A 14,560-nucleotide genomic window follows, 5' to 3' on the forward strand; every position below is an offset into this window, starting at 1 on the left:
AAACGGTTGGAATTGTGTATATTAACGGGTTTGATTTATCTTTTAATTATATTCTTGAAATTTTAACATATATTGAAATCTCAGACTAGAAATATGTTTCATTGTCCAAACTCGTTCCTTACAGTGAGGTTTTTAAATATATTTCTTGCTTCGGCGTTATTCGCCAAACATTACACAAGCACGAGAGGACTAAACTGCAATCATAATATCCTGCTTTGTCCTGGAATTAGTCTTGATATATCTCCATAGACAAATTGATGATTTCATCAAATTTGATGAATTAGTAAAATCTTTTTTTTTCAGGGACAAAAAGATTTCCAGGCTTACTACCTCTCATAATAATCCTAAATAATCGCCATGAATCTCGCCTGAAGACTACTTTGAAATTGGTGATTGTGTCATTTCTATAATTCATCTCAGGGTGAACACTCTTGAAATTAAAGTGCAAAACAGCCAAATCAGAATTGTTTAGTCAAACTGGATTTGGTGCAGTATATCCAATGCATGACAAAAAACTACAGGTTCGGAAACGTCGACCATATTCAAACATCAAGAAGCTTCTTGACGTTTGCATATGATCAACGTTTACGAGAATGTAAAATTTGAAAATCATTCCAACTGCATGAAGTTTTTGGACTTAGTCATTTATTTAGCACTAAATACACATATGGAGATCTGTTACTAGATAATGTTATTATCAACCTTTCAAGTTTTTAAATGTATATATTTCATTGAGAATTTTCACAGATGCCTGCAATTAGAAATTAAGATTGTGAATGCTTATGTGCAAATAGAAACCTGAGACTTTGAACAAATGCCAATAAAGAATACCCTCAAACAGAATCCACACCCGTGGAAGGAAATAACCAATTTCAAGTATAAAATACAAAAAAAAATCGTTTTAAACTCAAACGCAAACGTGCGCTTGGAATTCATCGGCAGGGTCATTAATAATAGGCAAGCAGTAAAGTTAAACAGGTGATTATGCATTTTTCCCAATTGAGCACGTGCCTGTCTGTTCGCATGTCTAGTTACGCTATGAATAAATAATTATGTCACGAAGGAGCAGTAATAGTACAGAAGTTACCAATGTCTTTGTATAGACATAGTTACGTAATTGAAGTGGTTGGTATTATTATATTATCAGTATATATGTGGAATGGCTACGGGTTGCAATTTACATTAAAAGAAAATGCATTACAAAGCTGTTTCTTGATTTGATCAACAATTTTTAAATAATTTATACGAGAATCCACAGAGTTAAACATCCACTGATTTTTTTCTCTGAAGTAATTTTCTGATGCACGGTAGAATCTGTTCAGTTCTCATGCCGCTAATGTAAGTCAAATAGTGTCAGAAAGATGTGCATATAACAAAGGGTAGTACATATTTGTTCCATATATATTTCAAAGGGTCTAAACCTGCAATCTGTTATATATATATATATATATATATATATATATATATATATATATATATATATATATATAGTGTATCTTCCTCCTGTGACTTCTCGTGTATAATGTTTGGTCCGAAGTGTCACTAATTTCGATATTTGTATAATTGTCCTTTCACTCCGCCCCATTTCGGGTCATTTAGGGCAGGAGGATAAAAATACTCACCTTTCTTTCAGGTTCTTCTCGTATTAGCAGTATTCAAAATTGAGCGAAATTCCGCTCACTTGTTATGGATGTGACTGAGTTATTGACAGAAAGTCGGAAGGACGAATGTAGGGTTTCTCAATATCTCAAATGCTAAACCGTTACAATTGCAAGACATTTTTTGGGCCGAAGTAATGTTCGCCTTTGAGAAAGGTCTCTCTCTCTCTCTCTCTCTCTCACACACACACACACACACACAGACAGAGAGAGAGACACGCATGCTAGTGCCTTTTCTCTATGTTATAACGTCAACATGTAACAACAGTGATAATAACTTTATGGTAATATGATAATTGAAATATGTACATTCATGGAGCAAGGACAACAGCAAATATATCAAATTAGACTAAGAGTCAAATAAATCATTCCATGTTTTATACCTTGCACCAAAGTTTAATATCACAAGACAAAAGTAATGAGAATTAGGTTTTATTGTTTGAAAAGCATCACAGGGCACTAGGGTTGAAAGATGCACAAAATTATAACATTGTTTACATGGTTGGCTTGGTCCGCAACTCACATGTATTCAGAAAACGAGGGAAAAAACTGGAAGCAAAATAAGTATAATTTACTTTAGCCGTATTTCGTACTACAACTATTGTTACATAAGCGTTTATGAAAATAAGGCAATTAAGAGCCGTAGAGCCGTGTTTTCTCTCTCTCTCTCTCTCTCTCTCTCTCTCTCTATATATATATATATATATATATATATATGTGTGTGTGTGTGTGTGTGTGTGTGCGTGTGTGTGTGTGTGTGTGTGTGTGTGTGTGTGTGACGGTGGTGATCAAGAGAAATAACAATATAAGTTCTGTGCGAGAGACCCTCATGTAGCCTAGTGGTTAGAGCGTCAGCCTCTGATTCGGGAGGTCGTGGGTTTGATCCACGGCCGTGTCATATCAAAGACTTATAAAAAATGGTACAATCAGTTGCCTCGCATGGCGCTTTGCATTAAGAGGATAGTGTTGGCACTGATCGGCCTGGTTACTGGGTTGGACATCATGCCACATATCTGCGGCTTGATGCCCCAGTGCTAGACATCACTATAAACTGCCACACTGCAGACATCGTTGCGATACGACTGACAAATTGTTAGAGCTACGTTAAAAATATAAATCACACACCCTCTGTGCGAGAATATATATATATATATATATATATATATATATATATATATATATATATATATATATATATATATATATATATATATATATATATATATATATATATATATATGTATATATATTAAATTCTGGGCAAGAATGGGTAGGTACGGACATCTTTCAAGTTGCTCCACTGATAATTCGTGGTGATAATAATTATGATGATGGTGGTGGTGGTGGTGTGATCACGAGAAATATCATATGCATTAATATTGAACCACCTTTAAAAAATCATCCTTGTTAGTTCTATTATAATTATTGTCGTTCTTGTTATTGATATGAATTACTTGTCATGCTACTTATCAAGATTTTATCTTATATGACCCGCGAAATAAAAGCAAGGGATTATATAGTTTGCATACCAGACCTAAACAGTTACGGAGAGAAATAGTTTTTTCTGTAACATGGCAAAGTATGAATGTGCAAATAAACTAAGTAGCGAAAAGGAAAACTAGCTGAATAATTTTGACAATAAATTATATATTTACGAGTCACTCGGATAAATCAAACACAGATTAAAAGGAAGATTGCCTTGACTTTGTTCGCTAGCTAGAAAATGTTATACACAAGAATGGAACACGAGTTTCCTCAGGAATTTACGTTTAAATTGATAGTCTGACAGACCTCGAATTTTATCTAGGCATCTTCGTTGTTATGCACAGAGAAATCGGGACGCTCTAAACTTCGTTTAAGTCTAGATTTGTTTCCTAAGCTTGAAATATAGCGTGATTTATGACCAGGTACAAATTATGTATGTTTATTTTGTTTCTAGTTTACATGTGAAAGAATATTAATGTCAAGTGCGAAGGCTCCAAATGCATTAGAACCTTCTTGCTGGACCAGCAGAAATTCACAGTAAACCTCGATTATCTATTTAATGAAATCAGACGCTTTCCAGATGATTTTCATTTGATTCATAATTATTACTGGTCTTACTTAAAATGTAGGATTCGTCCTAGTCTCAACATTTTTGAAACTTTATATCTCTTTAGAATTGTGGAAAGTTAATCTCTTAAATATCAAGATATGTGGATATTAGCTTGTGTACTGGGCTCGGCAATTTGAAAATTATTTTATACTCCATTCAGGTGCATAGAGTTTTCACAAGGGTAAATTTACAGATGTAGATATTATCAAATTTGCAGAATGGGTACTTGAATTTTAACACGGAGAAGTAAATTCGTCATTTTTAGATTTAAAGATAATTTTGCAGGACCAGAAGCACGCTCGGAAATTATCTTTGAAATAAAAGTGGTGATGATGATGATGATGATGATGATGAAAGAAAGAAGATCCAAAAGCTTTTTTAATGATTTTTACGCACATTCTCGGCAGTAAGAACTTACTCTGGGGTCATGTATAATTTAATTTGTTATAACCATTAAATGTATATGTAGATATAGGCTAGATGTCTCAATTGTTTCTCCTACGTATTTTGTTTAAACGTTCTGTAAAAAAGATATAATGTCATCGTATGCAGACATTTTCACACGATGCACAGTTGCATATGCGCAAAATAACCTTTGCACTTGCTCCAGAAAAGGTACCAATTTATACACCAATCAAATTGACATATATTTGCAAATCCATTCGCATAACGTTTGTTATATACATATTTAAATACTTATAAATGTAACCTTTGCACTTGCTCCAGAAAAAAGTACAAATTTACACACCAAGCAAATTTACATATATTTGCAAATCCATTCACATAACATTTGTTATATACATTTGTAAATAGACTTATACATGTAACCTTGCACACAGCGTATAATGAATTTATTAAAATGGTTCGTATCTGAGGTGTGATTTGAATTGTACTGTAGACTGGTACTAAGTACGGGTATGATCCTTATGTAGTACACACAATAGTTCAGTCTTAATACAAAGGAATAAATTATTGAAATAAGAACGATTTAATGGATGTTAGATTGTGACTACATGTTGTATGTTAGATTAGGGTAGCCGCTACTTTGTTGCTGCAATCTTAGCCACCTGAGCAAGATTTGTGAAACAATTACCTATTACAAGATGACTGCGTTAACTGCTTACCAATGAAAACGGCTTTCTTTCGGCCAAGTTTTAAACGTTATTACTCATTTAAAGTTAAACTAACAGCCTAGTTTTGGACAAACACCACTCCTTCAAATTAACCAGTACAAGTTTGGAATGCGTATGACCCATTTTTATTTAAATCTCTTATGCCTCGACGAAAATCGCGTGCCATATAGGTAACTCTTCAGTAAATGTCTCACACATGCAATACAATTAGAATTTATTGTTTAATAAAATTTGTCATTCGCCCATTTTGTTTATCTCTAGAAGACTCCTATCAGACGTTGGGCATATTGTCAGTTGACAACGGCAGATCTCCGCCAAAGACATCGCAAATAAGAAACGCCCAGTGGGTCGGTCTATGCTAGAAGCGTCTGTCATTTGGCGCACTTCAAGGTAGCGAAAGGCGACGTTTCAGGATTGACAATAGGTATGATACTTTGACCATAAAAGGATCCACGTACAGCCTGAATTCAAAGCACATATTGATCTTGTATGATGGGAGATGAGAATTTGGTCTGATAGTCCGTCACAATGCATATCCTTCGAGTGCTTAGTGCAGTATTGTTGATGTTGGTATGTACTCTTTTATTATTCTAGTTTATTATCATTTATTATTTATACATTTCTTGACGAGGATGATGTGATTAATCATCACAATTAAAGCTAATGAGTTGACTCTGCTTAATATAATGCAAACTAATCTGATCCGCCAAATACCCCCCCCCCCCAAGAAAAGAAAACAAAAGAAAACAAAAGAAACAAATAACTAATTTGAAACATATCATGAGGGAAACGCTCTTTTTGACTGGTTATTTGTTTCCATTTTGCAGTAGGAAACACCGTATGTACTGTCTGAAAGATTGACTCCATTCTGATGTAATGACTATTACTGAGAGTTATATTTCCAGTATGCTGTATAGAAAAAATTTCAACATATGATTCAGTGCAGATATCGGTCATGCGTATTCTAATTGTTGTTCATGTTAAAAGGGGAGAATGATATATTTTATATATTTCGTCCATAAATAGAACAACTAAAATTATTTCATTGAAGGTTATACTTAAACTTCAACGTTTGCAGGATCGGTTCTATAAAGTTCATTATTTTCGTCATTTTTCATAATTTTTCCATGTTTTAAGTATATTATCATTTTGAGTCTATTTGTATTTAAACTTGAATAATCATGGTCACTATCTAGTATGCACATTCAGATTTCAGAATAGGCACAAAATATATCATACTGAGCATTTGTCGCACGTCGTCGATTAGTGATTTAGGGTTCTCAAGAGACACAATATGAGATTTGCTACTTGGGTGTATACGTTACAATCCGTTAAGTCAGCAACATTATTCTGATTATAAGGGGGCCAACACAAAATTGAGTTATATATATATATAACCACATACATTACAAATAACATGGCTTTTAAAGTGTTCGTATATAGCAATTTGATATACCAAAACTATTGTGACATTAATTTGTGATCCGCTCATTGCGCAGTGGTAAACATATATAAACATTCGTGTAACTTATGCTGTTGATTCTATTGATTCTGTAGATCAATGATGAATTTCCACTCATTAATCATTAGTGACGTATGAAAATAACGATAAAAAGTATCAATATCCCAATTTCTAAATGAATGTAATATGTACAGTTTCATCGCAATCCTCTCTGCGTTTCGTTCCCTCCTCCCCCTCACACATAAGGGACAAAATACACAGAAATGTGGAGTGAAAGAGAAAAAGAATTTGGGCTGGATGGAAACCTTGAAATTGAACTTACAAGAATATGATTCGTCGTAACAGTATGTGTACACTTTCCTTGGGATTTATATTCAGTTTATATACAATGAATGATACAAAGTTGCAACAACCTGTCCACAATATACGGTAAATTCTTGATTACAAGGCACACATGCTCTAATGTATCTAATGCTTTATTGTTGTTGTTGTTTCTTAAACGTATTATAATGTTGTAAGAATCGATTACTAGTAATTAAGCATGAACATGTTCAAAGGCCGCCACGCTCTCTCTCTCTCTCTCTCTCTCTCTCTCTCTCTCTCTCTCTCTCTCTCTCTCTCTCCCGGGGGCGTAGTGGTTAGAGCGTCCGCCTCGGGTGCGGGAGGTCTTTGGTTCGAATCCCAGTTGAGTCATACCATAGATTTATAAAAATGATACTAACGGCTGCCTCTTTAGGCGTTCAGCATTAAGAAAGGTTAATGTTAGGACCGGTCGGCCTGGTGTCAGGATAATATGACTGGGTGGGACATACATGTCTGCAGCACGATGCCCCAGTACTACACATAACTAAACTGCCACACTGCAGACATCGTAGCGATATGACTGAAATTTTTTAAAGCTACGTTAATCGATGAAATGACGAGCGTAGAGGATTTTCGCTTGTGTCAAATGAATGATGGTAAAATTTAAGTCAAGCCCACCAGTGTGTGAGAGAGAGATAGACAGACATACATGCATGCATGCATGCATACATTCATACAAACATACATACATACATACATACATACATAGACAAGAAGAGAAACAGTTTTATGGTCCGTAGTAATGTTAATTAAAGCAGACTAATAACTAAGATCAGATAGAAATATATTACATATTTTAAATACCTCTTGTTGATTAATCATTTCGCTTAGTTTTTACGCCACACGTATTTCCATGCGCTGGTAGTTGAATGGCTGAGCGTTCAGTGTTTGTAGTGCTCTGCTTTCTTCATTAAAACCATTTTTTTCATGCTTAAATCCTAAATGTATCTTGCATTGATTTAATCAAAGTGGATATAAAAAAGAAAACAATCAACTTATCAATATGCAAACGGTGAACAATTTGTAGCGTTTATGTAGATTTATATATTTCAACATTCGGTCTTTCGTTTATGTATTTAATAACTCACAAAGGATTCACTAGTCTAGTCTTTTACACATTTATTTTTGTGATTGTAAAGTGTACATCTAACAACAATTTTAATGCCTTTCACTTTATTCGAAAGTTGCTAATTTGCCTTATGTTGTTATGAACAAGCGACGAGGTCTATGTTTGATTTGTTTGAATGAAATAAAAAGATAAATGTTACTATCTACAATGTAATAGTCTTTAAAACAAGTTGTATATCGTACAGGTTTTTCTATATTATGAAACCTACATATCCATCACGGAGGGAAGAACTGACATTTTCTCTCTCTCTCTCCATATTATTATTGATCGCATTATTTATTAATATTATAAAGTACTGGGAAAACAATATTTAAAGATCATTATTTTTGCGATTTCTTTTACTTCGGGATGTGAGCCATATACAATATTGACAAATAATCAATTTGAATTTTAAAAACAATTCTTGCTGATAGTTCATTTCTAATATTATCTTGCTCTTTAAAAAAATATGAAAAGTTCTTTGCGAAGGAGATTGTGCCGAAAACGGGTTTTGTTTTCTATTGAATATTTCCTTTGCGAAAGGTTTTAATTTCACATGTAGCTGTTTGGTTTCCCATTAATTGTCTCAATGTGGACTATCCTTTGTGTAGTGGACAATTAATTACGGCATTTGAATAATGAATGTTGCTAACTGGCTCGAAATAAATACCTGAAAAAATGAGCGATTGTCTTATTTTCAAAATTAATCTTCGCATGAGTAAATTGCAAATAGTAGGCTTGAACGTAGTGCCATTCTGCTTTAATTGCCGTCGCCATGCAATTGCTACAGGGTGTAATGTTGATGTTTTAAGATTAAGCTATATACTGTGTATATGTAAGTTACTTTTACTACGGTACCAAATTTTAGGATCGCGTTTAATAATGATTGTTCCAAGCAAATGTGTAGAAAGTTTGAGCACATAACTGTATGAATAATAATCGTCCACTTTCAAAAGTGAAACCAGATTATTGCAGTTAATAACAGTTAGGGAAGAAAATGTACTGTTATTGAATATTGCATTTTTCCTATTTTGTGTACCCGAGAAAATAAACATTTCCCCCAAAACAGGGACCACTGAAACATGTTGAGTTTGGTATCTAACTTCTATAACTTCGCCATTTATGCTTCATAATGGTTTTCCTGCGTTTTTTCCTAATTTATTCATTTCATCGAATATTTGATTGGTTTTATTACGGATGGATTTGTCTCTACGTTATTGACAATGGTGCAATTGTTTGAAAAGAGTTTTTCTTTGATAATGTACAGAACGGTATCTTGAGCTAATAATAACGCCGAATGAGACCAATGGTTTCTCAGACGTGTACATAATTGAAGACTGTGTTTCAATATGTACCTCCCATTTGTATAGCTATCATTGGGCATGCTCACCTCTCCTATAAACATTTTGCCAGACATGCCTGTCGAAAAAAGATAAAAATTATTATTTAATACATGATTACATATACAAATACCTACATATAAATATACGTACATAAACACAAGTAATATTCATTCTCTGTGTAACAAATTAGATTCAACATTTACTAAAGTTTTATAAAGTGCACACGAGTAGATTTACTGCTATTTTTCTTATCTGATTTTTTGGCAGCAAGCCGACTTCCAGACCATAAACCAGATGCAGCAATTATATTCTTTCATTTTGCTATAAATGTACCAATAACGAAACATTTCTTCAACTTATTTTTTTGTAACCCATCCTGTGCTACAAGAAACATTTAAACACGAGTTTGTTGACTCTCAGCTGCCTTAGCAAAAGACTGTTTACGCACCACTCATGGTAAAGTTGTACAAAATTGACTTGTGTCTAATTTGGGCAATTGCCTTGCCGCAACAGATGCCACCACAACACAAAGCCGCAGGATGACTGTATGACCTATCGGAGTGGCACATCCCGTACCCATGCTGTGGTCGGTATGACCCCAATCCTTGTGAGGCTGTACGATAGCCTCATGCACGAAGTAGACTTGTGTTTGCAAAGGACTGCCAAATCCATGGCAACGTAACTGATAATAGCACAGTATTCACGGCAAAAGCGCACATTTGCCTTAATGCAAGTAAATATAATTATGGGAGACATGTTTGCTCTAGTATAGTCGAATTATGTAAATGTGTTGTCAGTACCATCTTCTTGATGGCACACGTTCCACGTCGACCATTTGCATAAGTAACTATCCAAACTTGTATCTGTCTCTCTTATGCCTGGTTGGATGCACCTGAAACATGCTGTTCCATGTGTCGCATGTGTTTGTTTCTCATTTTAAACATTCATCAGTGTTTTATGTTTTCAAGTCAAGGCATGTGCGCATCATGAAAGTCACAATATTGTAAGGTATGTAAATAACGTGAGTCTGTGTGTGTTCTCCTAAATTTAGATTTTTTTTCTTCTGTTTTTTAAACCTTAATGTTTATCATTTTTATCACGGAATCATCTATAATTGTGATGGTAAAGATGTGTGAATTTTATGTGAATGAAAATACTGAAGGGAAAAGAAAACTTTGAGGAATCATAAGCTTTCCTCAAAGAGTTGCTTCGGTAGTTTTTATCTGAAAGTTAGATTTAAACTAAAGCTGTTCTTTTTAAGCTTCAGCGGATACACATATACCGAGTTTGGGAAATATTTTAAGTACGACAAGTTATTTTAATATTATCTTTCTAAAATAGAAGAGGAAACATCATATTATGTTTTTTATTTCCGGATGTTATATTTATTTAGATTTTATTTCAGCAAATGATAGATGCAAGTTTAATCCAGCTCAAGAGAGATCGACGGTCTCCTAGTAAGTACATTCTCACAAATTTGCTTCATTTTCAGTGATAGTGTACAACCCACCTATTACATGAAAACACTATTAAAAAAATATTGGTGTGGATATTTTTCATGCATGAGGTTTTCTCTTCCTCTTTATGTATTTTGTAATTAGGACTCTTCGCTGATCTACATTTTTTGTAAAAAATTTCTAAACGCGAGTTTCATCATTTGTTTTTACTGCATCCATAAATACCGATGCCGATTTTCACCATACTTTCAGTAAATATTTTCATTACCAAATGTGTTTTCCTGAATTGAAACAAAAGTAACTAACCATCAGCTTTATTAGCGTCTCCTATACAAAAACCAATCATTGAGTACCAGTCAAAGAATTCTTGATGTCAACCAAGGGATAAAATGATTGAATTCTTAGCCATACTGAGTTTTGTATCAACCCTTAATTCCAAATGATGCTTATTATTATTGATTATACCATAGTACATATGTGATTTTGCATGCAGCCCCAGCTAATGCAAACTTAATAGAGAGTTTCTGTGTATCACTAGATCTTCAACCTTGAAAATACTGGTTACCTGCGGCAATGATAAACATGCATCAACAATTAAAAAATCATCAAAAAATTGTCATTCTCTGTCTCTTAACTTCAAAGAAGTCTGACTCATAAAGATGAGTGACTGCTCATTGAAAGGATATCTTATTCCAAATAAAAACGACGACTAAATTATTGAAAGCGTCACTGTAAATGCAACAATTACTAGAAAGTCAAGGGCTGTTCTATTATTATGATCCAGAAAAATAATTAAATCCCAAATAATCATAGAATTACAGACACAAGTAATAATGATCAAAGTTCTGAATAAACTTTGGCTGAAATCCATATTAGTTCCAACGCTGGAAGTATTGTTGTGTCTGTGTTGGCCCGTGCAATGGTGATGTGCCAACAGTCGTTTGCTGGATCACAATAATACAACCCACGAATATGTTATTTGAAATTTCATTATGCATTCAAGTCGCTATTTCCAAGAATGTTATTGTTGATGAGCACTTTGTATTTCCAGTAAATAAATGATTTAAATAAATACATTTCCAGCCAAAATGAACTGTTCGACACAATAATAAAATTGATTTTGCTCAGATCTTAAAGCACGAGTGAATAATTTATAGAAAAGAAAAGTTATTATAGTCCTGTACTTGACTACAGATCAGTATTAGCATTTTCTATATAATAACAAAAAAAAACTATTACTTACTGGTAAATAAGTTTCCAGAAGGTTCCGAATGTTTACAAAATAAAATCTTAGTTATAATTGAAATATGAAATGTTGCAAACACAATGCCCTTAGCTCAGGCTAAGATAATAATCATAACAGTTAAACCTTACTCAAAGGACACTAATATTTTATATGTATTTGTTATTTACAGAATAAGATAAGTCAGTCATTCAGGTCAAGTAGAAAATGAATTTGATTTTGGACAAGGTCAAGTCCAAAATACAATTTTCCATAACATATAAAGAAATAAATTTCTTAAAAATATAAAGGCATATAATGCAAATTAAATATAAATAACCTCGCTATCCGAACATATTTCAGCGCGAACGAAATTCCTAAACGTTAATTTGCTCCAATAAATCAGAAATTCGCGTTCCTGATTCAGAAATCAAAATAGTGATCCAACTGTAAAAGTACTACAAAACGTGGCTCGATAATTCGAAAAAACGTATATAACAAAACATTAAAACATTCGATGAATCGTATGTGAACATACAGTCAGTTGGATAACATAGATGCACGTACGCAAATTTTTTGGGGGATCTATTTATCAGTCTCTGATTGATCAAATTATAGTGGTACGCTAAATTATAAATTGATCCGTACCTCAGTGAACGATTTCTTGGAGGGGCATTTCCTTCCTTAATCCACGCTTTAATCATCCATGTGAACCCCTGCAGGTGATATAGTATGACCATGTTATTACGCCCCTCATGCACAGAACAAAGACTAGTTGGGTATCAGCCAGGCAGACTATTAGAATACGTGTAAAGATCCGCGTTTGTCTCTCAGACAATCGTTTGAACGCTCTACAAACACAACATCGAGATGAGTCAAGGAACATTCATTCTGCGTTCCATCTACTACGGATAATTTACCAGCGCACATGCAATGGTATCAAGTGTAAATCATTGAGATTATTACATTTATTTTCATTTTTTCAGAAGGGCATTTTATATTGTGAGGCATTACTATTCATTAGACATTTATAATAAACCGAGGATTAAATAAGAACTGCAGCATTTACTGCATTTTTTTCCTTAATATTTTAAGACAACTCCAATCATATTGTCTTGACCTACATATATTTAACAAAGACAATGATTTTGTATCCTTACTGTAACTTTATTGTTTAATTATATTAACACAGTATTTTATCAGCTAGAAAGGTAATCTCTGTGATTTTAGAACCTTATATTGCAAAATAATACATATCTATAAATATATTCATGCTCTGCTCATCAACTTACAGAGGTATTGAATATTCGTCTTGCTGGCAACGGAAGTACAAGTTCCCGAGGGAGGGTGGAAGTTGTGAGCTCCAACGGGACATGGGGAACAATAAGTCATCTTGGCTTTGACTCGCCTGATGCTATTGTTGTTTGTAGAATGCTTGGATTCAATACCGGGTAATCAATAACATAATCGACATTTTCTCTCTTTCTCTCAATCTTAAAGTTTAAAGATTAATGTCAGTGTTTATTTCTTGACTAAATTAAAAACGAGCTCGCGAAAAGTTATTTATAAATAATATAATAATAAATAGAATATTAATATGGTATTAATGTAGGATCAACATGCTATTCCTTCATGGAAATCGGATCGATTGTTAGTTAAAAAAGGACAATTAAATTAAATTGAAGCAGAGAGATTAAGAATGAAAAATGTGTCGACCCACCCAGAATAACTTACGAAAGTTCATATTTACTTATTGCTACTGAATAAATTACGATTTTATTGCAGGTTACATACTGGAAATTAAAACGTTCTGTATTAGACTATATTACTAAACTGCATCTTTATAGAAGCATCAATTCTGATTTCAGAAACCAAGAACCACCGAAACTAAGCAATGCTAGTAAAATAAAAACAAAACAATGTTTCAAGAAAGAAAGAATAATTCTTCGATGGATTGAATAGGAATTATCGTTTGTCTTGAATTATATGCAGTTCATTATTTCAAGGTGTGCATGTTGTCCAAAACTCCACACTGAGCATATAATGAGCACAGTAATTAATAAGAAGAAACCCATCTAGGCTTCCAATACCAAGCAAATTCAATTTATTTTTTTAATATCATCGATTTTATTTATTTCACAGTATCAGAAAGATAATTTTCCATAAACATGCAATTTAAGTGTTGCAATTATAGTGGAAGTTTAATATACTGGCAGGCTAATTTTTGGTCAAGCACTAATATTAACAAGAAGCATCAGTCTTAATGTACCCAAAAGATTTACCTATTTTATGAAAATAAGATTTGAATCTTCCAGTTGTGTCGACTCAATAGAAAATTATTTTGTAGTATACATTCAGTGTATATATTTTAGCGCATATATCATTATCATCACTTGTGCATGACACCTGCTGATAATGAGATATAACAATTATGTTTTAATTCAAGGAATCATGTTTCATCTTTCATATCATGTCTTTCTTTACGGATCGCGATCAAATTCCCATCTCGTCATTTAGGCATGTCAAGAAGAAATTATCCGAAGTGTTATGTATGATTTATTATATATTTATTTCAATTCAACTGATTGTCAGTTTTAATATTTTTTATATTACATGCTATTGTAATGTAAAGTTATTCTCTAGAGATGATATTATTTTCAGAAAATAGTTTGACTTTGACTATTTGTTTTATAAACACCAGGTGTTGATCTAGATCCTG

General features: G+C 33.3%; 1 protein-coding gene across 1 annotated transcript in view; it reads left to right on the plus strand.

Moving 5' to 3' along the window:
- Positions 1-5,285: 5,285 nt before the first annotated feature.
- Positions 5,286-14,560, plus strand: part of LOC149797064 (scavenger receptor cysteine-rich domain superfamily protein-like) — a 99,941-nt gene continuing 90,666 nt past the window's right edge. The window contains exons 1-3 of the mRNA XM_089961736.1: positions 5,286-5,456; positions 10,568-10,619; positions 13,136-13,292. Coding sequence (XP_089817862.1) covers positions 5,415-5,456; positions 10,568-10,619; positions 13,136-13,292 — 251 coding nt within the window. The 5' untranslated portion in view covers positions 5,286-5,414. The remainder of the gene's footprint in view (positions 5,457-10,567; positions 10,620-13,135; positions 13,293-14,560) is intronic.

Source organism: Sinohyriopsis cumingii, chromosome 6, assembly GCF_028554795.1.
Source record: "Sinohyriopsis cumingii isolate HCF-2022 chromosome 6, ASM2855479v2, whole genome shotgun sequence".
NCBI classification, from domain to species: domain Eukaryota; kingdom Metazoa; phylum Mollusca; class Bivalvia; order Unionida; family Unionidae; genus Sinohyriopsis; species Sinohyriopsis cumingii.